Source organism: Cygnus atratus, chromosome 5 (assembly GCF_013377495.2).
Source record: "Cygnus atratus isolate AKBS03 ecotype Queensland, Australia chromosome 5, CAtr_DNAZoo_HiC_assembly, whole genome shotgun sequence".
In the NCBI taxonomy this organism is placed as follows: Eukaryota; Metazoa; Chordata; class Aves; order Anseriformes; family Anatidae; genus Cygnus; species Cygnus atratus.
In genome coordinates, this window is record NC_066366.1 from 9451841 (window position 1) to 9476626 (window position 24786).

The 24786-nt window shown below is 34.5% G+C and overlaps 1 protein-coding gene across 1 annotated transcript in view; it reads right to left on the reverse strand.

Annotated features, from left to right (window-relative positions):
- Positions 1–1705: 1705 nt before the first annotated feature.
- LUZP2 (leucine zipper protein 2) overlaps positions 1706–24786 on the reverse strand; it is a 191372-nt gene continuing 168291 nt past the window's right edge. Inside the window, exons 10-12 of the mRNA XM_035550448.2 lie at positions 14000–14086; positions 2842–2919; positions 1706–2233 (exon numbers count right to left, since the gene is read on the reverse strand). Of these exons, the coding sequence (XP_035406341.1) occupies positions 2126–2233; positions 2842–2919; positions 14000–14086 (273 nt within the window). The 3' untranslated portion in view covers positions 1706–2125. The remainder of the gene's footprint in view (positions 2234–2841; positions 2920–13999; positions 14087–24786) is intronic.

The window sequence follows — 24786 nt, forward strand, 5'->3', positions numbered from 1 at the left end:
GATGTGAAACTACTCATACTCATGGCTGGAATGAAAGAATGGTTATTGATCTACTGAGGGAAAACATAAACAATTTTTTCTGGTTACAAGTAATGTTAATACAAGGAAGCTTTATTGTGATTTGTGTTTTTTTTTCCCCTTTTCAAAGATTTTTCCAAATCTCCTTTCTCCACAGATATTCTCATACATTCTGATGTATTTTTGAAACCTTTTTTCCCCATCTGTAAACTGAACAGAAGTTTCCTCTCCAACTGAGATGTTTATCTTTTTGCATTGTAGTTCTCTCTCTATATATGCATATAACGATGAAGGACAGACTTCACTTTAGATGTGTTCCACCCGCTCAGTGCAAGACTAGAGTCTTCGGAATAGCACTACTTAAACAATACAAAGGAAATTTACCAGATATACCATACACATATAAGAAAATCTATTTATCCTTCATTATTTTTCTTAATTCTGAATCACTACGTGGATTAATCTAAAAAGGTGGGATTTGATGATGCTGGTCACGATCAACTGTGAAAACAAGCATCTCTGTTCTGATTATCTTTGTGGCCAGGATTTCACTTCTTCGACACTTTACATGGATGATCTTTTCTTTGATAATAGTGTGACTTTGCCATTATTTAATCAGGTCACGAGTTTCTTTTCTTTTCAAAAGTGTTGAGACTTCTCCAGGCAGAAAAACCTACCACTCTGAAATATCCACTTCTGAGTAGAGAAACACATGCAAAATGTCAGAATGAAATGCGTTTCACACCGGGGAGGAACGGACAGCTATTGGATGAGACTGTTGAAAGATAGATAAAATCCTAACAGCTAAAACCAGGACGGAGAATACCACTGAATTGAATGAAACGTTGTCTATTTACCTTTTAAACTAATTCAAAAGCAAGGAAAAGCAAACTAATGTAAGCAAATTGCTTTCAGTCTAGTAACAGTTGTAATTCACTGCTGTGTGCTGTAAGAGGGAGCTGGGAGTTTACGAGTTACAGCTTTTTAAAACACCTCATGCAAGAGGAAAGCACAAAAGCACTGTGTCAGACAGTGAGTTGTTCCTAAGGCACTAGTTCTTGAAAGATTTTCATCTCAATCATACGAGGCACATGAATTCCTAAATTAGATCGACAGTGATGCGTGCACAAAGAAGGCATTCTACCTTGCTTTTCTTCCCTTTCCCTTCCTTTCTGCTTTCAAACTCACTGCAATAGAGTATGTGACCCATGAGAAAGTGGAAGAATCGTAAAAGTCACAGAGCACACCCCAACCAAAATGCTCATCTCTGCTGTAGTGATCAAAATGCCACCTGCAGTGGTCAAAATGTGTTTTCACCATTTAAAGTATATTTATATTGCAGAGGTCAGCCCAACTATAAGGGATGGAACTCAAGTTCCAGGATGGGTACCCGAGCTAAGAAAGTTGTACTCGGTTCCACCTGCAAAATTTTTGCTTGGATCCTAAAAGCCATGACTCTTCCTATCTCCATCCCTTTAACTCTTCATTTCTGCCAACAGTTCAGTTCTCAAAATAGGACTAATTGTGATAGCAGTTAGAGGAAAAAAAAAAAAGAAAAGAAAAAAAAAAAGAAAGGAAAGGAAAAAAACAATCAAACACTTTTTATTGTTTAAGTTAGCAGATTTGCAATGGTATTACTGAAAAGTTAAATATACATGGAGCCCTACTGTCCCATTTTTACAGTTGCTCTTACGAGCTGCATCGTACTTCATCTATGTTTACACAGATTTTTTTTCACGTTAGCTACCCTTTAATTCTTGATCTACAACCTAACTTGCCATAAATGTACATGAAATAGAACAGACTGAGAAAATACTTGAGAATGGTAATTTCTTTTTACAAAGAAACTAATTTATAATATGCAATTACTAATCAAGTAGAATAATAGTTCAAAAACTGGACTGTATTACAAAGCATTTCTTCAAATATCCATTTTGGATTATTGCTGAAAGGTACTAATTGGTCTATTCTAGACTAATTTACAAACATTCATAAAATAGTGAAAAATGCATGCTTTATAAACCTGGTACTATTCATGCCTCTGGACTAAAAATAATATGAACATGAAAGCAAGTAATGAACATTATTACATGTATATTAGTAGCATTTATTTTTTTTTTTCTTTTGTACTAACAGATTCTTCATTTTTTTTCTCATTTCTCTCAGATGATTTTTTATCTTCAGGTTTAGTCCACGGAGGGCTGTGCAACTTCTGCTGAAGGTGAAAATAGCATCAGTGTAAGCATTGCACATACAAAATGAACACAGATAAGCAAATAAAACAGTACATTTAAAATCAATAAAAATTTTGCACAAAGCTGTATTTCTGTTAAATTGATATACCAAACACAACAGAATATGATATTCTTTGTTAGCTGCACTATAATATTGAGATTTATTTATTTATTTATTTATTTTCCTCCCCCTTGGTCTATCAAATGAAGAGCACAGAAGTACAACTCACGTGAGACTTTTGCATTGGTAAGATTTCTGAGTACATCTTGACATAATTGCAGATGTAGCACTGTTTTGATAACCTCTACCTCCTCCCCTTCCCAGTGCTGTGGACATCACATTATTGAAATGTCAGTTGACTACTAAGATAGTCCAGTTCTTTGAGTATTAAATAATTTTGCAAATTGTTAATAGCCAGGAGCCATTTTGAACAAAAGAATGGAAATCTGTCAGAGTGAAAGTCTGTGAACTGAGTAAGCAGATCTATCTCAAAAGCATTGGAGTAGAATGTGCATATATACTTCAAGTAACCGTATGCTTTACAAGAGCTTTTAACAAAAACACAAGAACTTCTTGGAAACAGAATACCTGAAAGCTTATCTCTGTTTCAGCTGTCTTCAAATGAGATGTTGAATTATTGCGATTCCCCAAACATGTCTTTCCGACCTGTCAATACAGATGTTGCAGATAATTACTTTAGATTTTTTCCTAAAATATTGTTTTCTTAGAACATTCACAGTGGGTTTTGTTGTTGTTGTTTGTTTGTTTGTAGCCTAGTAGATGAAATAGAACAAAACAAAGTTATCATAGCCAAGTGAAACCCTTTTTCCCATCATCTCTACGTAGTCTTATATGGCTGTAAAAGTTTAGTAATTTAATGCTTAGATAGCTCTTTTTCCTCATGTTTAAATCTCATCAGTAGTGAAGTTTATTCCACAGTGGTCCCATAAAACAGGTTAGTAATTACAATTTTCTAATGTAAGTGAGGAAAAAGTAACCAAGAACTGAACAAGAGCATTAGACTTGAGGACTCCTCTATTACTATTCTCTTGTCTAAACTGCTGCATCTCTTGCGTACATCACTCATAGAGCTTATTGAATGGGGAAGTCAGAGAACTCTCAAGGTATAGAAAGGCTTGTCAGATTCATCACTGTTGTTTTATTCCAGCCAGAATGTCATTTTCTTTGCCAATGTTTTTTAATATGAGGGAAAAAAGATTTGAACAATATAAATAAAAAGCTGGAAGTATTACGCAGTAGATTGCAAACCAAAGAGAGTTATAGGTCTTAGTTAAATCTTCATTATAAGTCTTAAGTCTTACTAGTGCTGAAATTTCTACTGAAATTAAATTCAAGTCCTTCAGGACTGGGATTAATGATACTATAGATGAAGAAATTAAAATGTGAAATATAGTAAAATATGGATAATTTTTGGTCATTCCTTTAAAATTGCAATCTTTAGAACACAGTTCTGATGTGCAATGCTCAGATTGGAAATTTTATACTTGGTAATAAAAATTGATCTAATCAAATGGAGTGAAAATTAAAAAAATAAAAAATAAAGTCATCAAGACTCTTTATAACATAACAGTGATTTTGCTTATTTCAAACTTTAGCAGATTTTCCCTTGCAATAGTTCCTTTTTAGCATAAATCCCTGGAAAATTTTTGAAGCTAGGTCAAGTTAGAATATTTTTACACATCAGACATATTCAGATGTATTGGTGAAAAAAGGCATCAAATTCACCAGTAATATCCACTATAGCTTAATGACATTTCAGCAACTTCTTTTATATATGTGTTTTTTAAAATTATGGTTGATAGTATTAATCTAGGATAGAATAAGCCCTGTGTGTTCAGAAGAGCAAAAGAAAAAAAAAAAAAAGAAAAAAAGGTCTCTACATGATATGTTTTTCAAGGCTTTTTACTTGGACAGTTTTTCTTCTAAAAAAGGGAAATAAGTCTGAATTCATCCTATAGCAGTGTAAATCACAGCTGGATAAACATTATCTCATTCAGCAGAGAACATTGAAAATAAATACCCTATCATGCAAATTAAATATCAAGAAATTGTATAAATATCCTTTCAGTACAAATGACATTAGATTGGAGTTAATTAAAAAGTAAGAGATTGACAAGGGGGAGGAAAATTCATTATGTTTTTTCACTTGAGAAATTCTGATAGTCCCTTGCCTCTAACAAAGTTGATCTACAAACAGGTGTGAATATGAAAATGAAACGTGTTATTAAGAAAACTACTTGGAGGGGAAATGGATGCCTCACTCCCAAAACCTTCTAAAGAGACTGTTTTTGCCAAAGACTTCACAGTACTTCAGGGTGTTTTTAGTCAAGTTTAAGCTACTAAAGTGAGCCTCGGAGTTGATGCAATTGAAGTGATTTATGGTGGCGGTGCTTTTTCATATTTTTCCCCACTATACACAACAGCTAAGAGCAGGATGAACATTGCAGAACAGGGAATAATCAGGTAGTATTGATAAAATATCTTGATAAAGTATCTACTCCTTTTATAAAATAAAATGAAATACTAACAGGTAACTTAAATTCTAGATAAAGGTTAAAAGAGTGAGATGACAGAGTAGAAAGCTTTAGTAAGCTTTTAACATTTCAAAAGCTTAAATGTGTGGTCTTGGCAAAACCTGTATTTGGTAAGTTTACTAGTGAGCTAGATAAAAAAGTTTCCAGCTTAGTCACATTTAGAAAAATGTGAAGGTTTCAGAGACTTGCAGGTGACCAGTCTGAGGGCAGAAGATGTTGCAGGTCAAAAAAGGAACAGCAGTTCAGTCTGTGTAATGAAGAGCACATAAATAACACTAATGAAATATACAATCCTTTACTAATCTGTAATTCACTCTAACTGTATATACTAAATATTATCAGGTAACTTATTTCACCAAGACTATATCATATCATTCTATATCATAGGATATAGAAAATCTATATCCTATACAATAGGATAGGACAATATCCTATACAATAGGATAGGACAATACATAGGATATAGGGATATAGAAAATCTATATCGTATACACAGGATATAGAAAAACTGCTGAAATTATTAAAAATAGGGGAGGAAAAACATTTAAGACATACAGAAATAAAATTTGCTTTAAACCCCCCGTCCCCCCCCCCCCAAAAAAAAAAACAACAACAAAAAAACAACTAATGATAAAAAGAATGCTTTCTAATTGACTAATCCTTCGGATTCTTTTCATAGGCCAGTTAACAAGGACCTTCTTGGTAGGAAACAAGAAGAGAAGATTCATGTTTCTAGTATCTCACATTTTTCCACTCACAAACGTTTTCCTTTTTAGTGACCCACCGTATGGATCACTGTTGGAGAAAGATAGTAGACTGAAATGGTTTTGTAAGTAAAGCAAGTCCTATACCTTTCTGTTGTTAAAACACAAAACATTAGTTGTTGATTCCTCATCGGTGTGAAAACTTGCGTATTATTAACGAATACATTACAGATTGAGCATCATAATAACCTTCAATACACCATCTGTCAACAGCAGCGCAATAGCCAGGACTGTAACCAGTCACTATGGATGAGCTGTGTAAGCCCACTGTCTCTCAGTTCTAAGTCTTGAGTTCCAAAAGTTGAGATAGATGGGTATAACAGCATCTCCCACCATAACCATAAACTGAGTTAAAAACAGCCTAACAAATATCCCATACACCATTACACACATTCACACACACACATGCCTGTGTGAACATTTATGTGTATATATACACACAGGCACATATATACCTGTACGCATGCACAAACACATAAATACATACACAATCTCTACTGCATATAAAGTCCACCTCAAACAAATTAGAAAATACAAAACCAAGTTATTAGAATATCTTTCACAGCCATAAGTGATATATAGATTAAAAAAAAATAATGCTAATAACAACAAATACTTTTTTTTTTTTTTGGGGGGGGGGGGGGGGGGTAGTTTTCTGTATGCTGAATATTAGGAAGATTTTGTTTGTTTGCTGTCCCATCTGCACGTCTCTTTCTATCACATTTGAAAGGTAACTCTAATTACAGTATTATAGAACAATAGTTTGATGTGGTAGAAACTAACACAAACCAAACAGTAATTGCTTTCAGAAAAGAAAAGTGTTGAAATGTTGTCAGTGTGGTTTTCTATTTTATGAAGATGAGATTTTAGAAATATTTTTTTTAAATAAATACCGTGATTTTGCCATGCTTTGCATCAAGATTTCAGCATATCGGTTGTGCATACACCTAGCTGAAAGGAGCCATTTTATTGTTTTCCTCACCCAGCTATAATCAATGTTTATTAAAGTTTCAAGCATGACTGTCATCAGAGGTTCATCGGATGAAAAAGGATTCTGCTATATATATTTTCTTCAGTACCTGAAAACTTCTCAGTCAAGGACATTTAATCCTAGTTTCCCTAGCATGTGCACACAGAAACAATTGCCTCTTTCTAGATTCAGGAAGAAAACTTTCATTGCTTGTAATCATAGCCAGTACTTATTTAAGTATATCATTATTAAGTAAATTATGACTAAATCTTGAAATAATTTTACAACTCAAAGAGCAATGAAACAAAAAAAGAAATATACATTCCTTTGGAGCTTACTGAGACATTTTCTCTTTTTTTTCCTACCAATTCCCTTATATTGCTTTATTTTAAGAAAAAACAGTCATAGTTAATATGTTGTATATAACCATTAGTGACAGATCTCAGAATTTCACCCATGAATCAGTTACCCAGCGATCTTTATATTTTATGTGTGGAAATATTCTTTGCCTTAACATTAAGTTGCTGTCACTGATTTTTCAAGTATGTCTGCCAAATGGTTTATAATTATGGGGTTATTCTTAAGACAAATATTCATTATATTACACATGCTGTATTTTTATCATGAGACATCAGGAAAAACCTAATGTTTGAGCACTTAAATTTAAACGCTCTAACATACAGCAGTGAGAATTCTGAACAGCACTAACTACAACTGCATTCTGCCTTAAGCAATACAGTTTGTGTATGCAACAGGAAAAAGTATCTGCAACAGCAATATGAGAGATTTAACAAGATATGATAATTCGTGTGGGGCATATGCCTGGGAATATTGTTCCATCTTGATCAGTTTACTACATGATTTTATTAGCTAAGTGAATTTATATGAAATTCTGGTTATAAAATATGCAGCTTGATCAGTAAAGTATGCAAAATTTCAGAAGTTATGGTATTCAGCTCACTGAGTGAATTGTACAGCTGAGCAGGAGAGGTTCGCAGCTGGATGTATAAATTATAAAGGTGGATCAGCCAAGTGTGCATCTTCATTTAAAAAGAATTTTCTGAAAGCCTGTTAAAATTCAGCATGTCCCTAGGCTATTAAACTATGCAATTTCATCTGCAAACTGTTGAACAATGTAACTGGAAGGGTATCCTACTGTATTGACAGAGCGAATAAGAATTCTTTTTGTTGCTCATATAATCATGCCACTTACCACAAGTGGACAGGAAATCAAGTAAATATTTCTTCCACTGCCAAAGGGTATCACTGATGTACAGACTGAGCAGACCAAACACTTCAGCTCCAGCATTCCTTCACATCATCACACCCCCTGCTAGCTTCAGCAGGTGTTAAAGTGGGATGTGCTTGCAGAGCACGAGAGAGGAGAAAGTCATCAGCTAGTTCTATACAAAGAAATCCAGATACTGTGGTCAGGTCAGCTGAGAAACATGATGAAGGTGCTGCTCAGCTGTGTCATTCCTACTGTCACTAGCCAATGTCTTCAGTTCTGCAAAGTGCTATCTGGGATATAGGCAAAAGGAGCATGAGGAATTGTTCAGTTAGGATGGTACTGATTAGCTTTAACCGGCATAATTTACACAGGAAGAAAACACGCTTAACATCATTGAATTTTGACTATGCTTAGATGAGATATCTCACTGGAACTAGCTTCAGATAAATTCATATGTCCAGATCCTTCTGTATGTTTTGTATTATTGGTTCAAATGACCTGAAACCTTTAAAAGACAAACTTGACTAAAAGTAGCTAAGTTTTCCTATTAAGGCTAATTAAAAGTGAAAAGAAAAGAAAACAAATAATATGCGTTAAAAATAAGAAAAGGCTATATTTCCTCATTAGACAAGAACTACAAATTCTATCCAATGTTGTAATTAATTGGATGCTTAAATTGTTATTATCCTGTCAATAATCACATATGCTCATTGGTCTACCATATATGTGCTGCATGCCTCTTAAAGGTCTACTTGTTCATATAACAATTTTTTACTCTGTGCACCTCAGACTGAATTTTTTTGAATCACAAGATTTTAGCTCTCTGCAATATGAAGTAAATAATTCTTTGACATGTTTTATTTCTTCCTACACTGAATGGATATTATTACTCCTAATTCCTTTTTTTTTTCTCATAATAATACCACTTTTCCAATTTGTAAAGATGAACATTATCAATTTGCCTATATTCAGAATAGATGATGTTCTATTAAAATGCAATTCTGCTGTGCAATTAATTTTATTAGGAAAGTTAGGATTCCATTTTATTCAAGGACACCTTTTATAAGATTTGTTCATGAATTTATAATAAATATGTATTTCAATCTTTTTTGACCCACATTGTTTAGAAGATATGGTGTATGGTATTTATGAAGAGTGTTCATGTGTGTTCATAATACACTTGTGCAGCTTTTCATACCCCTCTCCTATTTTAGTGCACAATGTACTTAGTGGATGATTAAAATAAATTGATGGAACTTCTTATGACCTGCATAGTCTTCATTTAGGGTACACACTTACTGAATTCATTTCAAGAATTTTATAATTGAAATTTTGCTACAGTAGTGACTTCTTTTTTCTCTGTCATTACTCCCTTGGCATAGTGATGGGAAAGCACAATGAGATCAAATCTCTGAAATTGAAATGGACAGAGAAAAATGAAGGTAACCTCTGTAGTTGCTTAGAAACATGTATAAGTTTTGGTCCAATACTCAGTGTCCTTTGTCACTGAATGATTTATGAACATGCAATGTTTGTTTACTGCAGGAAATTAAGGCAGTAAATAAAAGCACTATCGCTTTTATTTATCAGGGAAGTCTACAAGGGCACAGAGCAAAAAATCTAAGATGAGAACAGAGAACCAAGAAATACTTTATACATTTGGATTCAGCACTACAAAAAAAAAACGACATGCATTAGAAATATTTGATGTGAAAAAGAGACGAAGTACATTCTTACGTACAAGTAGTTGGCCTTTGGGAGCCAAAAAAAAAACCCCCCCAAGAGCTTTTGGGAAACGATACATGGAAAAGAGCTCTGCAGAACTCTGGTTCTGTACAGAGACTTTCAGGAGCCAGTCACAGGGAAAACATATCTGGGCAAGGCTAGGAAACAAATATAATAATTATTTAAGTAACAGATTTTTATTTATTTATTTATTTTTAAATAAAACTGAAGTTACCATTTCATGGTCTTGAACAAACCTAAGATGATTTGAAATAATCAAGATGTACTACAGGATATCCTACCTACTTCTGGCTAAGAGAAGTCATGTCAAATTTCATGACAACAAAGGTGTCAGAAGTGTCTAAACTAAAAATGAGCTAATTTCATTTGTCCTGTCTGTATCCTATTTTAAACAACATTTCCTTTGTATTCATTCCAATGTATACTATATTAATTAGATTGAACATGCATACAAGAAAAATTGACATATGTTCAAAATTGCCAATTTTAAACAGCTACAGGAAAGGCTAGCCATACGGACCATGAAATATTGCTTGAGACCAACAACTTGCCATTTCCTATTGTCTTTTGTCTTAAAAACAGAAATATTGCATGTTCTTCTCTAGTCAGTCTTTACTACAGTAATTCTTCCAAGACAAAAATCACGTTTTTTTTTACCAGAGAGACAATTAGAGGTTCTTTGCAAAGCTCTGAGAAAATATTGTTGAAATATTAGGTTTCTAAGCAACATCTGAATTTTAAGCATATTCATTTTAGGTCCCGTTTTTTTTCTTTTTCCCTTCCCGATCTCTTTTTCTAACAAATGGTGCATGAGAACTTGTGCTGTGTTCTTGGCTATGCAGCCTATACTTCCCTCATTGGAATTTAGCAGTTGTAAAAACTTCTGATAAAAACACACACACAAAACCAAGTAAGGCTAAAAATACAAGAAAAAAACTCTAATATATTCCCAAGTCTGGAATTTTCTCAAAGTGATAGTGTTCACGGGTGCAAATAACAGCTTGGTACTATTGAAATAATAAGATCCTTTAGGAAAACAAATAGTTTCTAGTTCTATAAGGACTTAAGGTGATATCTCTAAAATAACAAAACTAGAATTAACTGTGGAAAGTAATATTGTTAGTTCATTTTCCAAAAATAATTAATTTGATTTCTACTTTGTCTGTAAAAATATATAGCTGTTGATTTAAGATCTTAAGATAATGATTAAAAAGTGGGAAGAGGTTCCTATCCCCATGTCACATCTGCACATCTAGCATTCCCTATGCAGTTCCCATTCAGATGGACAATGCGGGTAAGAGAAAGAAGAAAAGTTTCATTTCAAACAACCAGAAGATTGTTCATCACTGCGAACAATCCGCAGCACAAAAAGTGGACTAGGTAGGTTCTTAGACTTGTAAAATTGTTCGAAGAGTTGTGAAAAATGTATTTTAATTGGTTCTCTCTGAAAAACTTGCTTCCATTTCTTTAAATAACTCTCGGAGTTATGAGAAAAATTTCTGGTTTTCATACTTGAAGTTTTCCTGGGATGTAGAGTGAAATGAGGTCATTGTGACAAAATGGGATGTTTTTTCTCTCACGGCAAGCTTTGAAGGAACCATTGTTGAAAAATCAGGTGTAGGACCCTGGGAGAGAGAATGTATTTGTCATAAAAATTCAATGGGATGGTAGCACAGAAATGGAGAATATTCTCTGGGAAAGGAGTTATTTAATGCCCCCCAGACAAGAAAATCCTGTACTTTGAATGCAGCCACAATTTGAAAATAAATACTTGTATAAAATATTAGGTATATTGCTATACTTACATATCTACTCTTTCACTTTAAGGACCAAAATATTGTAGGATGCATGACAAACAGGCCATGCTTCTTCACTGTCCAATTTCTTACAGTTAAAAATAGGCTCTGACTGTGTATGGTTTTACAGCTATCTGCACAAAGAACTCCTGGAATTCTCTTGAATCATTCCAGTCAATTGGCTTTGTAAAAACAAAACCAAAACCAAAAAAATTGCAAGCTTTGAACTGAACAACTGTTATTTGTAATTGATCAATTGATCACTGAAATAAAAAAGATCAATTTAATTTAAATAGAACATTCAGTTTAATGTAAAAGTCCCATTTAATGTAAATAGAACATTTCTTCCTGTGACTTTTAAAAATCGTACTGCAAGATCTGTTTCTACTAGGGATAAATATCACACTGGTTACAGCTTCCTTGCTTGCAGGTGTGGCTATCCTAACAATTGATTTTGTAACTCATCTCTCAGGGCTATTCCTTCAACAGACACTAGAAGCACAGCATGGTGAAACTTCATAGACACCTTTTTGCATATTAGTGCAAATCTTACTTTTTTATGTGAACATAATAAAACTATGAATATTACATAGTATACCTATTTTTCAGTTGGAAAATGAATTGATAGCTACACAATTAAAGGCAGGGCAAGACTGACAAAACTATTTCCAGCTTAATTTTCCAATAAGGAGTATTATCCAGCAAGGCACAGTGAATTTATATGTCCCTATGGTATTCTTTCTCTAATTTTACAGCTATTTCTACATAGAGGAGGTTTTGTCAAACACAGATTTAACACACCTCAAAGATTTAAAATGTAATGGAAATGTGAGTCCCACAGAAAATAGAATTGGTCTTAAAATATAATAATTATTGAGAGATTAAATGATATAAATCTTGATCTTATTAATCAAGTTTAGATATACGGCCTAATTTCTTTATCTGTGAATTGTAATGCACTTAGAAGGAGGAAGGGAATAGGGTTAAGGTTTAATTTATCTTCAGTCATGACAAATAGTTCAACTCCTCAAGACCTCTAACTCCAGTTGGAGTCTTCCTCTGCTTTCTCTTTTCTCATTTTCTCAAAATAATAATTTGAGCCATACTGACTAAATGGCTAAATATACTAGCTGGTAGCAGCAAAAAAGTACACCCTCTCCCCCAAGTCAAAATAATTAAATCCCCACTTATATGGAGAAGTGCATCCTTTCCGTGTCTTTCATTGCATGGTTTGACACAGAAATTTGACACTCATTCTCACATTGAGCAATGTTTTAATTTCTTTTTTTTTTCTGTTTTAAAGTATTCACTTTAGTAAAAAGATGCTTGAACCTTATTCCACAAACATTCTGTAAACATCTACCTAAACAAAACTGTATTCCATCAAATGTTTCCTAACTTTCCCAAGCAGTAACCAACTTCCATTTGGAGTTAGCTCCAGCTTCAGAATTTTAAATCTTATTCTTTCACATCCTCCTTCAGATTTTAGTAGGTAGGGACATTTTCTTCATCTTTAAATATAAAGAAAGCTGCAGCATCAAATTATGCACTCTTCTGGATATGCAATTTCTTTGCCTCTGCCCCCTCTAGAGGTTGTGGCAGAGGGGAGCGCAATTATGATTGAATAAATTATTAATGCTTGCAATAAATGGGTAATAAGTATAGCTTTTTACAATTTGTTGGGTGCTATCAACAAAGTGGGTAGGTCAATCACCTAGATCTGTTTTCCAAACGTTTCTTTATGCTGCTATATGCTAGTATGATTGCTATCAGCAAGCTACCCAGTTACCTCCACAGAAGTTTGTTGTGTTTGGAGGAAGGCAATGTGCTCAGTAGTTCATTCAAGAACTATTGAGACTGTCTTATTTTTTTCCCCTATTTTTTATATTGCACCTTCAAATTAGTCACAGTAGTACAATATTTTTTCAACTACTTAGCTGAAAATATGCTCTGAGCATAAATTCTCTCTCTCATTCTTTCTTTGTTTTATTTTCCTTCCTGTTTTGTCTTATTTGTATTGTTCTAATTGCAGCCATAATAAATGCAATTGGGATTTATGTTTCCAGCTCTCATCATGCTGCACGGATGAGATTTTTGACTTGCTAAAAGCAGCAGACTTAGCTTTCTGTCAGATGTGTCATGAGAAGAACAAAGCTTGTTGCTTGCCTAGACTGGTAGTAGATGTGCTTACCTACTTTCACTATTATACTGTCACCTCTTAGTGTTCAAGCTAAATGTCTCTGTGAAAGTTTTCGTTTTCCTTTCTTTTCCTTTCTTTCCCTTTCTTTTCCTTTCCTTCCCTAATTAAATGAAGCATCTGTGACAACTGTATCCAACTATTAGCGGAAATGTTGCATAAACAATGTTACGCATCTTGCTGAGCTGCAGCAGCTCATCAACTAAATAGCTGCATGAACAAATCACATCTTTTCCCACTGGTTTTCTTCCCTGAAAAGCTCTACAAGTCCTTTTAAGTAATCTTTAAAAGAAACCCAGAGAGTATACCTGCATGGATTGACCACAAGGACAATTCACTCCTCTGTGCTTTGAAGTAGAAAATAGCTGGCTTATAAGATATGTGTCAGCTTGGTTAGGAAAAATAAAGCACATTGCTAATCACCTAAGGTTTTCATGCTTTCATACAATCTAGATTAAAACCTGATTTCTAGGTCAACTTGGCTTACATCTCGAGAATTGCACTCCTGGATGCTCTGATTTTCTTCCTTTCTTGAGGTCATGTGAAGATTCTCTTTCTCTGCTGAGGCATTTTGCTAGACATAAGAAATAAAAAGAAAATTAAATAAACAGTTATTATAGATAAAATTTCATAGAAGTCACATTAGAAAATCAGGAGAACCATGAAAATCAGATATTGCAAATTGCTACTTTATATACTTTATATACTTTATATACTGCATTTTCAGCAAGTTTTATTAAAAAAAAGTTTTAACATGCATTCTTATTAAATCATTGCCTTATAAAGGATTACTTCTGCATAAATAAATGTCAGGACTTTCTATCTCAAAGCTGACTACACAAGAAATGGCTTGGTGGTATACTGTTTTGTATGTTATTAAGGAAGATCAATGCTTAATAATGCAGTACAAGTGAAATTACATTTTCTTTTGTGCAAACATTTGGAAGGGGGGTAAAGAAGAAAAGAATTTTGAAAATTCATATTTCTCTGCCTCTTGTGGATTCTGGGACACATTTAGGACTTGAGTTTAAGTATTTTATGAACTGCTTTAGCTTATTTCAGCTGCCTACAGTCTCTGCCTGCTGGGACCTCACGTCAGTGTGAGTTGGCAAAATGTGCTCCATTTCATGCCTTTCATTTACCTCCTTAAACTCAAAATGGACTTCTATATGGAGTAGTTACTCTACAATCTAGGCTATCGCTTCATATAAGCGGTGAATTCCACTGAAATACTGACAGTTTTAGGCATGATTTTCTACATTTGCTGCAACTTCTAAGGTTCAAAGAGGCACAAATGAGAAAAATATGCACTGCATTTTCTAGAGAGCTTTTACTAAATTCGTACCTTGGTAGTTTTTAATTACCTTGAGAACTTTACTATCTTGTGGCCTTAAATAGTCGAGTATGCTATAGCATGACAAGAAATTCTTCTTTCAGTTAGAAATGATCCCTAAAAATCTGAAAAATATATCACTTGCATTAACTGGAAATTCTAATGTGTGTATCAATGCTTCTATATTCTGCTGAAGCTAACTAAAATAGCTGGATGCACCATAATTTCATGAGATGATCAGTATCAGCACCCTACTATTAGTTTGGCAGAATTACTTGTTTAGAAAGTATTCATCTTATAGTGATAATGACAGGTTTTTCTTTCACAAGCCCTTTCTCTTCTATCTGTATTTAGAGGTCTAAGTCAAAGTCCACCGGAACTCACAGTAGGAATGTACATGACTTAGCAGAGGTTTAGAAGAATTTCCCAAATATATATTTGCTAACAAAACAAAACACAACACAACTCAATGACTCATTCTTTCAGAAAATTCTGCTAGAATGTATTCTGAGAAAATACTTAAATTCCAAAAGCAGCATCGACGATCCTCTGTTTTTGCTGATGTTGTTTGTTTTTATTAAGTTTCAGATATGGGATGGGGGCAAGGAACATATCAAAATAATTTCTTTGTGAAAAGTTTGAATTTCATACATGAGTTTTGAAATGCTAAGCCATCCTTTCTCATGTCCCTTTTACTGTATGGAATTACTAATGACTATAGAGCTTTCAAAAGTGTTGCAGAACAGGAGAAAAAAATGTGCAGGTTACTGTTTGTAATATTTCTTTGTTTATCAGCTATTCAGTGAGGAATTGTTAGTTTTATAGAGCAGATGACTATCAGAAAAATGATCATGAGATGAACCGACAAAACAGATAAATACAAAAATTGTTTTGTGAAATAATGAATATAATCTAATACCTGATCTTTTACCCGTATTGAGTTATTTGCCTGTTTGGACTGCAATAATTACAGTTGTGCAAATTTAAATTTCCTCCTAATGAATAAGAAAGGAGTATGCACAGTGAATGATTCACAGTACATTTAGTACACAGATTAACCTGACTTGTTGACTACCTGCATCTTTACATCCACATGGGAGGCCAGAAAAACCAGCCAGCTTGAACCCTTATTAACACAAGAAAATATGTGTCTTTGTATAGACACCAGCTTTCTCAGCATGTTGTACTAATTTCCGCAGAACAAGGGGAAATCTGAGGTATTTAGGCGAGACTATCATCAAGGAAGCATTTTCCCAGTGTCTTGTTTTCAAATACTACTTCCAGAAAAATGAAAACAAGAAAATTTCCCATTCTCATCCCCTTTAATATTCAGAATATTTGAGTGTAACACTCCATCCTAAAATTATCACCTTTTTTCTCTCCACAAACAAATTACAATGTTTTTCAGTTTTCACGCAACTGCTTAATCACTTGAACAGCGGGCACTGCTCAGACACCAGCCAAAAGTAGGGAATGGCAACATGTCTGCTTCATTTGGTGCTTGGTGTCTACTTGACAGTCATTAAGTCTCTGCTATCCTCTGCCACACTTCTGCTATTGCACAACCATCATCTTCAATTACGTTTCATATGGTTACCCTAAGCTGACACTGAATCTGTACATCTTCTAGATTGAAATGCCGTGGTCTCGCAGTGGTCCAAGAAGTTTACCAGAACCAGAAAGACCACGTGGCAGAAGAACAGAAGACAGGAAGATGTCTTGCCAGGTCCTGGCTGGTTCCTGGAGATTTAAGTTCTGTCCTTACTTCCAGAATTACCTAGGGCATTCCTGTATTTTATGAAGGTACATTTAATCTATAATGCTTTGAAGCTAAGACTGACATCTTACATGAAACCAGAGAGAAAAAAAGTCGATATAGATAAATCAATATTTTTGAAGGCTTATCTGCTTGATGATGATGTGGAAGTCTTTGAGGTAGACTTTGCCAACAAGAATCTTTGTTATTAAAAGTTATTTCTTCTAATAAAAAATGAATATGCTACTTTGCCTGAATTAAGCCTATTTACTAGATAACAGATTACCTAATAAAAAAGCCACCAAATATTCTTCAGCAAATTGTTTTGGAAACTGTTTTGGAAACAGGTTCTGAATTCCTTCCCAATTTGCCTAAAGACTTCTGAACCCTCCTCAAAGCTTTTCAATCCAGGATTTCACATCTGAATATTTTATTTTAACCGTTTTTCATTGAAGCATTTTAGCAATTGCAGCATCTCCTGGTGTGACGTTACAAATATGACTAAAAACTGAGCTTTAAATTTCAGATACTTCAAGTAAGCACATCTTTTACAATGGATTTAGCACATACACTTGCTGATTAAATCAGTTGGCATGCGCTTTGCTTGCAGCCAAAATTCCAGAATACTTATGACAGGAAAGCAAGCCAAACTCATTATTTCTTTCAGTTCTCTTCCAAAGTCTGTATTGGAAGAAATGATAGAGCCCACCTATGCTGCATGCCTTTGAAATTTCTTTCACTTATACTTCATATATTTTTCACTTTTGACATTCTACAAATTTTCCTCTCAACGCATTCGTTTTTATCACAATATCTTCAAATCACTGCTAAAATTCTACAAAGATCAACTGAATTCCACCTTTTATTATCTCTTTTGACTTTGATACATGGTTCAATTCTTTACTATCTTAGACATAATCTTATCAGATCTTTGTCCTTCCCACGTCGCTTTTTGGCATCACTGAATAACTCTTACTTTCTCTGGTCAATGTTCGTTGATGCTAGATGTCAGACTGCCACTGACAGGCCTGCTTGCCAGATGATTTGCCAACACAAACCAGGACATTTACTTCCTGTCACTTAGGCCATCACAGGTTAATGTTTTCTACACTAAGGGTTTCTGGTGGTATTCAATTTCCATGTTAGAAGAGGAAATTTATTTCAATTAAGGATACTCATACAGACCTAATAGGAGTATTGCATGGCACTTTGAATGAGAAGTAAGATAATTTTTCCCCACTGACAGACACCATCATTATGATAAGCATATTCATAGAGTGTTTTGATAAATTTTAAGTGCTGAAATCCTTGGAGTTTGCCCAGAAACACTTGTTTACCAGCCCACTCTCCAAACATTCAAAACTACCTATGGCAAAGACTTGCTAGCTAGTTGGCATGCCTGGTCTTGCTGGCTGTACTTTGTGAAGTCTGTCTGTCATGTTGAGCAAGGTCAGCATGAGAGTCCCCCTGGGCTGGGTGGGTCTTCTATTCACCTGCCTTCAGATGGGTTGCTAACCATTATCTTCAAAAGGGACTACAAAGAGCTACGATTAAACTAAACCATACCTAAAGCCGAAGTTGTCCCCTCTTTCCAGTGCACTAAAGAATTTGTACTCTTTTGGGAGATGTCTTATTCCTTTGGGATAGGTATGATTTATTGTTATACCTAGGAAATCCAAAATTGCTCAAGGAGTTGTAGCACTTAATGTGAAAAACTAGAGCAGCTTTATATGTAGCAGGTGGATGAAGTTGTCAGACTTTTCTGGGCAAGGTACATAGTACAAGAGCCAAAAATATCTCCTTTCCAAAATCAGTTCTGTTTGACTGCTTCTGGAAACCAGGGACTTGGTCTGCACACCACACACAGGCCAACTGCAACATAATGCCTTCATTTTGTTCAAGAAAAAGGCATCAATCCTACCACCTTTCCCTTCCCCCTCTCTTTTTAGTTGCACCATTTGTAATTGCAGAAGTATTGTTATTTTTGGATTGTACAATAGACTTTTTAACCTGCTTTTCTAGCCCTTTACATTTCAGATGTTTCTGCTGTAGCTCTCCACAACAGAAATCACAGATAAATGTGTGACTACCTGCAGAGAATATAAGGCAAACCATTGTAAACCATTGTACCACGTTTCTTTATATCCTGACTTGAAAATCTTTCACAGCATAACCAACACACAAAAATAAATGACAAGTCCAATTCTAATAACAGTACATCACCCTCTGTATTTCTATGACAGTAATGGTCATTGTATACGTATATATACATGTGTAGGTGTATACAACAGAAGTAAATAACTTTTCTCTACTACACAGTCAGTATTCAACAGTAAGTGGGAAGAGACGAGCTTTTTTTTTTTTTTCCTATTTAATCCATATCTACAGAGTTACATTAGCATATGGCAATTCATCTCAAAGGACTGCAAATCCTACATTGTACCAGATCTTTACATTTCTACATACTGTTTCTTAAGCAAACAGAACTCCCCTCAATTTTTCATTTGCACTATATTCAAACATCTTTAAGGCAGAAAATAGCTGCTTTCTGGTACATTATGCTGACGCTGAGCATTGAGCACAACATCAGAAGTTTGACAAATAATCTAGGGCAACCTCACTCCCCATTAAAGTTGAAAATTGTTAGGACATCTTTAGCATGGATACCCAAAGAACACATTTCTCATTTCACATGCATTTGTGTTGGTTGTAATGAAATTTCTCTGAGACGAATATTCATGATAAGCTCAAATGGCTGAACATCCATCAAAAGGAAAGGATTTGTTCTTTCAAAAAGATCTTTGAGATGAGAGATACCATATTTAGAAGATAATTTCCTGAATCATCCTTTTCATAACATTACTGAATGCATAATTTTCCCTCACACGTGGACTTGCCTCTCAGTGGTATATGAGGCTGGACATTAATAGGGGCATTAAAGTTTTAACATGTTTCTTTGTTAATTGTTCCAGGATTCTTCCTCTCTTGAAAATAATATTAATAAAAAAATAGAAGAAGGGAAATAAATAAGAACTCATACAGTCACATTGAAAAGAGACAGGTAAAGTATGTGGATGATTTCTAGCACTGTTTGTAGTATCTGCTTCTACATCAGAAGTCTCCCAGTTAAAGTGAGTCTCCCTAAGGAGAAAATTAAAATAAAAATTAAAAAAAAAAATACAAAATAACAATGTATTTACTTAAACACCTCAAAAACAAGGGAAAATGACTCTAACAACCTTTCTAGAGGAGAGCCAGTATTGTGCTCCTTGAACACCAGATTGCTGGAAGATGATAATCTACTCTCAGACACAGGTGCAAAGCACCCTCTCCCCCTCTAGGGAAATCGAGCACTATGTGTAGCCAACTCACAAAAATGGTTATATTAAAGATGTGAAAGAGGTGCAGAAGACGAAAATAGTGACACTTTATCTTCCTCTGGTAATACAAGATACAGTTGCATTTTCAGTATGGAGTGAAACTCCATTACCTATGCACAGGCATCTAGTGTTTATGTCCAACTGCCTCAGAGACAACCACAAGGAGCTGGTGAAGGAGATAAGACTTGTGGCAAAGCAACATCCTTGTACAGAAACAGCCGGACAGCTATTCTATCGCTTCCAGATAAGCCATGGATGCCTATTCAAAACGATTCCCCAAATTCCTAGCTATGCACAAATAAAAGAAACCACATCCATTTATTATTATGCTCCGAATTCTATTCTTTTTTCCTCTAATACAGCTTATTTTGAAAGCATTATGTATTTTACATAACTTAAATATGTTTTGTAGTAGAACCTTCAACCAACATTTTCAGTTGCCTGACTTCCTTGTAACAAGTGCATTTTTTTCTTTCTATTTCCATGGAGTTGGAAAAAAGAAACCATGAAAACATATGCGATCAGTTTTCCCAGGATCAATACGAAGGCTTCTGTAATGATCTACTCTACCTCTGTTTCCAACACAGTCAAAAAGATGCATTTACCATTTCCCTGCAAACAAGGACTCATGATAGAGAATACCTAAGTCATGTGCTTTAATGAGATTAAGCAAAAATAAACAAAAATCCAGAGAGACAAAAGGAGAAAAAGAGTTAAAATTACCTAAGTTATCTGAAAAAAAAAAAAACAAACACAGAAATACTGCTCCTCACATTGACCTTGTGAAATCTACAAATAATAATGTGCATTAAGCTGAAGACAAAATATCATCTCCTTATCATACAACAAACATGCTTGTATGAAATATCTGAGAATTAAAAATACTGAAATTATTGGAGACAGCTGTTAGGTAGGCTGTTCAGGAAAACATAGCACTAAGAGAACCCCATAAAACAAAGTTTTGGGCTCTGGTGAACCTAAATATTTACAGCTGAAATTACATTTTAATTGATAATGGCCATCATAATAATCTAATTAGTGCACACACACACACCGCTTGTGCATCCACATTTATATATTATATACAAAGATTATATTTCATCCTATATAATACATTCATTTAGATATAATTCAGTGCATTTGTATATGTATGTACTCAAGTGTGAAAAAGAACACAACATTGAGAGAAAATGCCATCAGTCTAGTTACTAATTTACTTTTCTTCCTCTAAACAGGATATGATAATGCCCTGGTTCTTATTCTTCCTAACTTGTAAGTTAAAAACTTACTTGTTCTGTTTTACTTGTAAGATAAAAAGAAAATTCAATAGACACTGATGCAATGAAATTGTGCGTTACACACTCAAGTAACAGGGAATGGGACTGTTAAAAGCATTTCAAAGAAAACTTGCAGTTTAGCATAACTATAATACTGCTATTCACCCTCTACTCTGGAGTACTTGGTACTTTGCATACTGTTTAGATATAGGCTATAAAAACACACACTTGTGTCTTGGGTTGAAAGCTGTGTGCGTGTTAATAGCCATATGCACTTAAGGAGATACTGAAAAAAATATTTCCATTATTTCTGATGGCAAAAACAATCTGATCATTTTATAAGTCTGACAAGGTGACATTTTCAGCAGAGTTAGAGGCAGTGATGGGTTTGTTCTTTTTTTTTTTTTATGTGCTTTCCAAGTTTTCCTCTAGCAGACACAGTTACTGTTGAACGAAATGTTATTATATTTGCTGATATCTTTAGATTTGAAGGTCACTGCAAGTTCTCTGAAGCATGAATTATTCTTTTTCTTCCTTTTTTTTTTTTTGGCAGCACCCAATTTATATTTTTATGTACTCTGTGGTTAGCAGAGTAGGTGTTCATTTGCACAAAGGACAGTAAGGAAGCAATTTCCTGTTGTTGTTTGTATTTTTAACAGGAGTTTAATAGCCCTTTTGTCTTAGAATATTTCCTAATACTAATAACAGCAGCAAGAAAAAAATGCTTGCAAACACTCATGAATGATTCAGCTTATAGGACAAAAAAGAGCCAAATTAACCAAGCTCTTCATTGCGAGCCACTTTTTCTGTTCTTCTCAAGTTATACATGCCATTGCAGTAGTTTCCAAAATAAATGTGTATAATGTCCAGGCTATCAAGTGCTTGAAGCAGAAATACAGCAGACAGAAGCATGACATTTCTGCTCCTCTTTTTGCAGAAGGTGGAACAATAGGTTTGCCACCGATACTTTTTGAGTCTGTATAAATGTGTAATAAACTGAGTGCAAAGCACTGAAAGCTGATTACCCACAGCTGCTTTAGTCTCTACTGGCTCACTGTGGCAATTCTATCTTCTCTTGTTTTACTCTTCAGTCTTCCCACTATCACTATCATCTTTTGTGTGAAAATGAAAAGTCAAAATATTTTAACCTAGAATAACAATATTTTAACCTAGAATAATATGGTGAGTTACAGTGTATACCTGCTACTGTCTGTAAAACCATGAATACCTCTATACAATAACCCCCCAATTGCTTGTCCTAAACAGCTTATGCTGACTTAGACTAATTTTACCTCTTTTCCACATTAAAATTAATAAATAAATAAAACTGCAACCCAAGAATAGCCTGAAGTCCAGAAATAGTCAGACAGCATTTTCTTAAGGCTCTTACTACCACAGAAATTTTCATTCACTCCCATTAGATCTATATAATACCTAATAATAACCCAGCAAAATTTCAGCCTGGGTACATTTTGACAAGCTATATTTGCTCTGCAAAATCATTCAGGCTGCCACATTTTTTCCTTGCCTGTGCTTTTCTGCAGTATACCTCCTTATGAATAAAGACCAAACTAAACAAAAACAGTCATTTAAAGTGCAGCTTGACCTTAGTGATAAGAGAACTAACCTGTATTAGTAAGAAATTTAATATATGACTGTGGAGGACAATCAGGCACATTTGGTGTACAGAACAATTCTGCTACCATACACTTTTGGGTGACAAAAACTTGTGCAGTTAGAGGAAAGATTCTTAATTAAAAAAGATATTTTTAGTCTTCTGCAGATAATAGCACTGAGAACTAAATACATGAGGAAATCTGCAGTGTAAAAATCTAGACAAAATATTTCAGGACAGATGGTATTATGATATTACTCGAAATGGCACTGCATCACAGTAACACCACACAAACAACAACAACAAAAAAGCTATTTAACTTTGAGGGTCACTGACCACTGTAAAATTTTCCAAATGAGTCCTAATTACAAAAGCACCTGTGCCCAGTTATTGAATGCTAATCCAATGAAAAATGTAACTTTTAGCATTGAAATTTAGCACTGAGATAATAATTTCTCATTTACTACCAGTGGTAGGTTAACCTATTGTTTGTTTCCATCTTTACCAGAGGACATAATTGTGAAGTGAATTTAAAGGACACTTTTCTCATAGTCTGCCAAACCTAAACAGGTCTTTTTCTTTGCTAAAAAAATATCCCAACTTGCTTTTCACATTCATATTCTAAGTTCTGTGATTCTATGATTATTATTCATAAACTTAAATTATACTAATATAAACATCAAGATATTTTTTTCTGTGTATTTATAAACCTATACAATGAGCCCATTAGAAAGAACATCTTAGTAAAAAGCAAAGTGAGATTTCAGTATTATCACGTCAGCAAGTGACACTGAATTCTGTATGAGAAGCCGGTGGAAATGCTAAAATAATTGCTTCCTGTGCTTATCTGTTGGGGTTTTGTGTGTAAGCAGGTAGGTGTTCCCACAGCTGTCTACATTTTCTGCCTCCCTTTAATCATTTGGCTGATATGTAAAGAGGAGAAAAACATCTTTTGAAAGACATCTCCTTTCTTATGAGTGTGTACCTACAGATGAAATTTTGTGCCTTAAAAAACAAAATTATACTTTGTACAATCCAGTCAGAAAAAGTCTCGTTAGATCTACTCTACTCCATTTGCAGACCTAGCTTTTGTTAATCCTGACTTTTATAGGTGAGAGAAATGCTCTGTTGCTATACAATTGCCCTTCTTTCAAGTCAGCTGGGCTAATGATACAAACATGCCATGAAGGCTAGCACTGCCTCTAATGATGTAGCAAAGCGTGAATATTCTGAGGACAGCTGACTGCTGTGGAAAGCTGTTGATAACACATTATGGGTTCGCTTCTGGAAAATCCTAGGCACCACTGGAGCAATTTCAGTGCAAGCTGAGCAATCTCAGTGCCCTACAAAAAAGGGTGCAGTTACTATGAAGTCCTTTGCCTCTGTTTTTTTTAATCCCCATATGCAAACTATTTCTATGAACTTTCTGTACAGAGAATTCCCTTTGATTAATTTCCTGTTCTGTCACAGATTTTCAAGAAAATGCTTGTGTAGCACTACAGGATTTCAATCTGTAGGAGAGGATCTATCAGGATCCCATGGCCCTACGGTCTGTTCACTGGCTTACAACAAAGTTGCGCTAAAGACATTTTTATAATTCATCCTACAGTGTATTCTTAACTCCACAAACAGCTGTTCCATAAATTTCTCTGAAGTGGGTCCTTAAATCCTTATTTATATCACATAGGTGTGTGTAAGTCACTGAGTGACTTACGTTTAAGAGCATAAAAATATCATTGTTAAACTGCTTCCAAGGCATTTTATTGCACCCAGCACACCAAAACCAACATTACTGACATAAAAGGAGAAGCAGAACATCCTCTAAAATGGACAAGAAAAGAATTACATTTATTATATGAAACTTCTAAGTAGTTGGCCTAAAAATATGCCTGTACGTGTCATGTAGCACATCA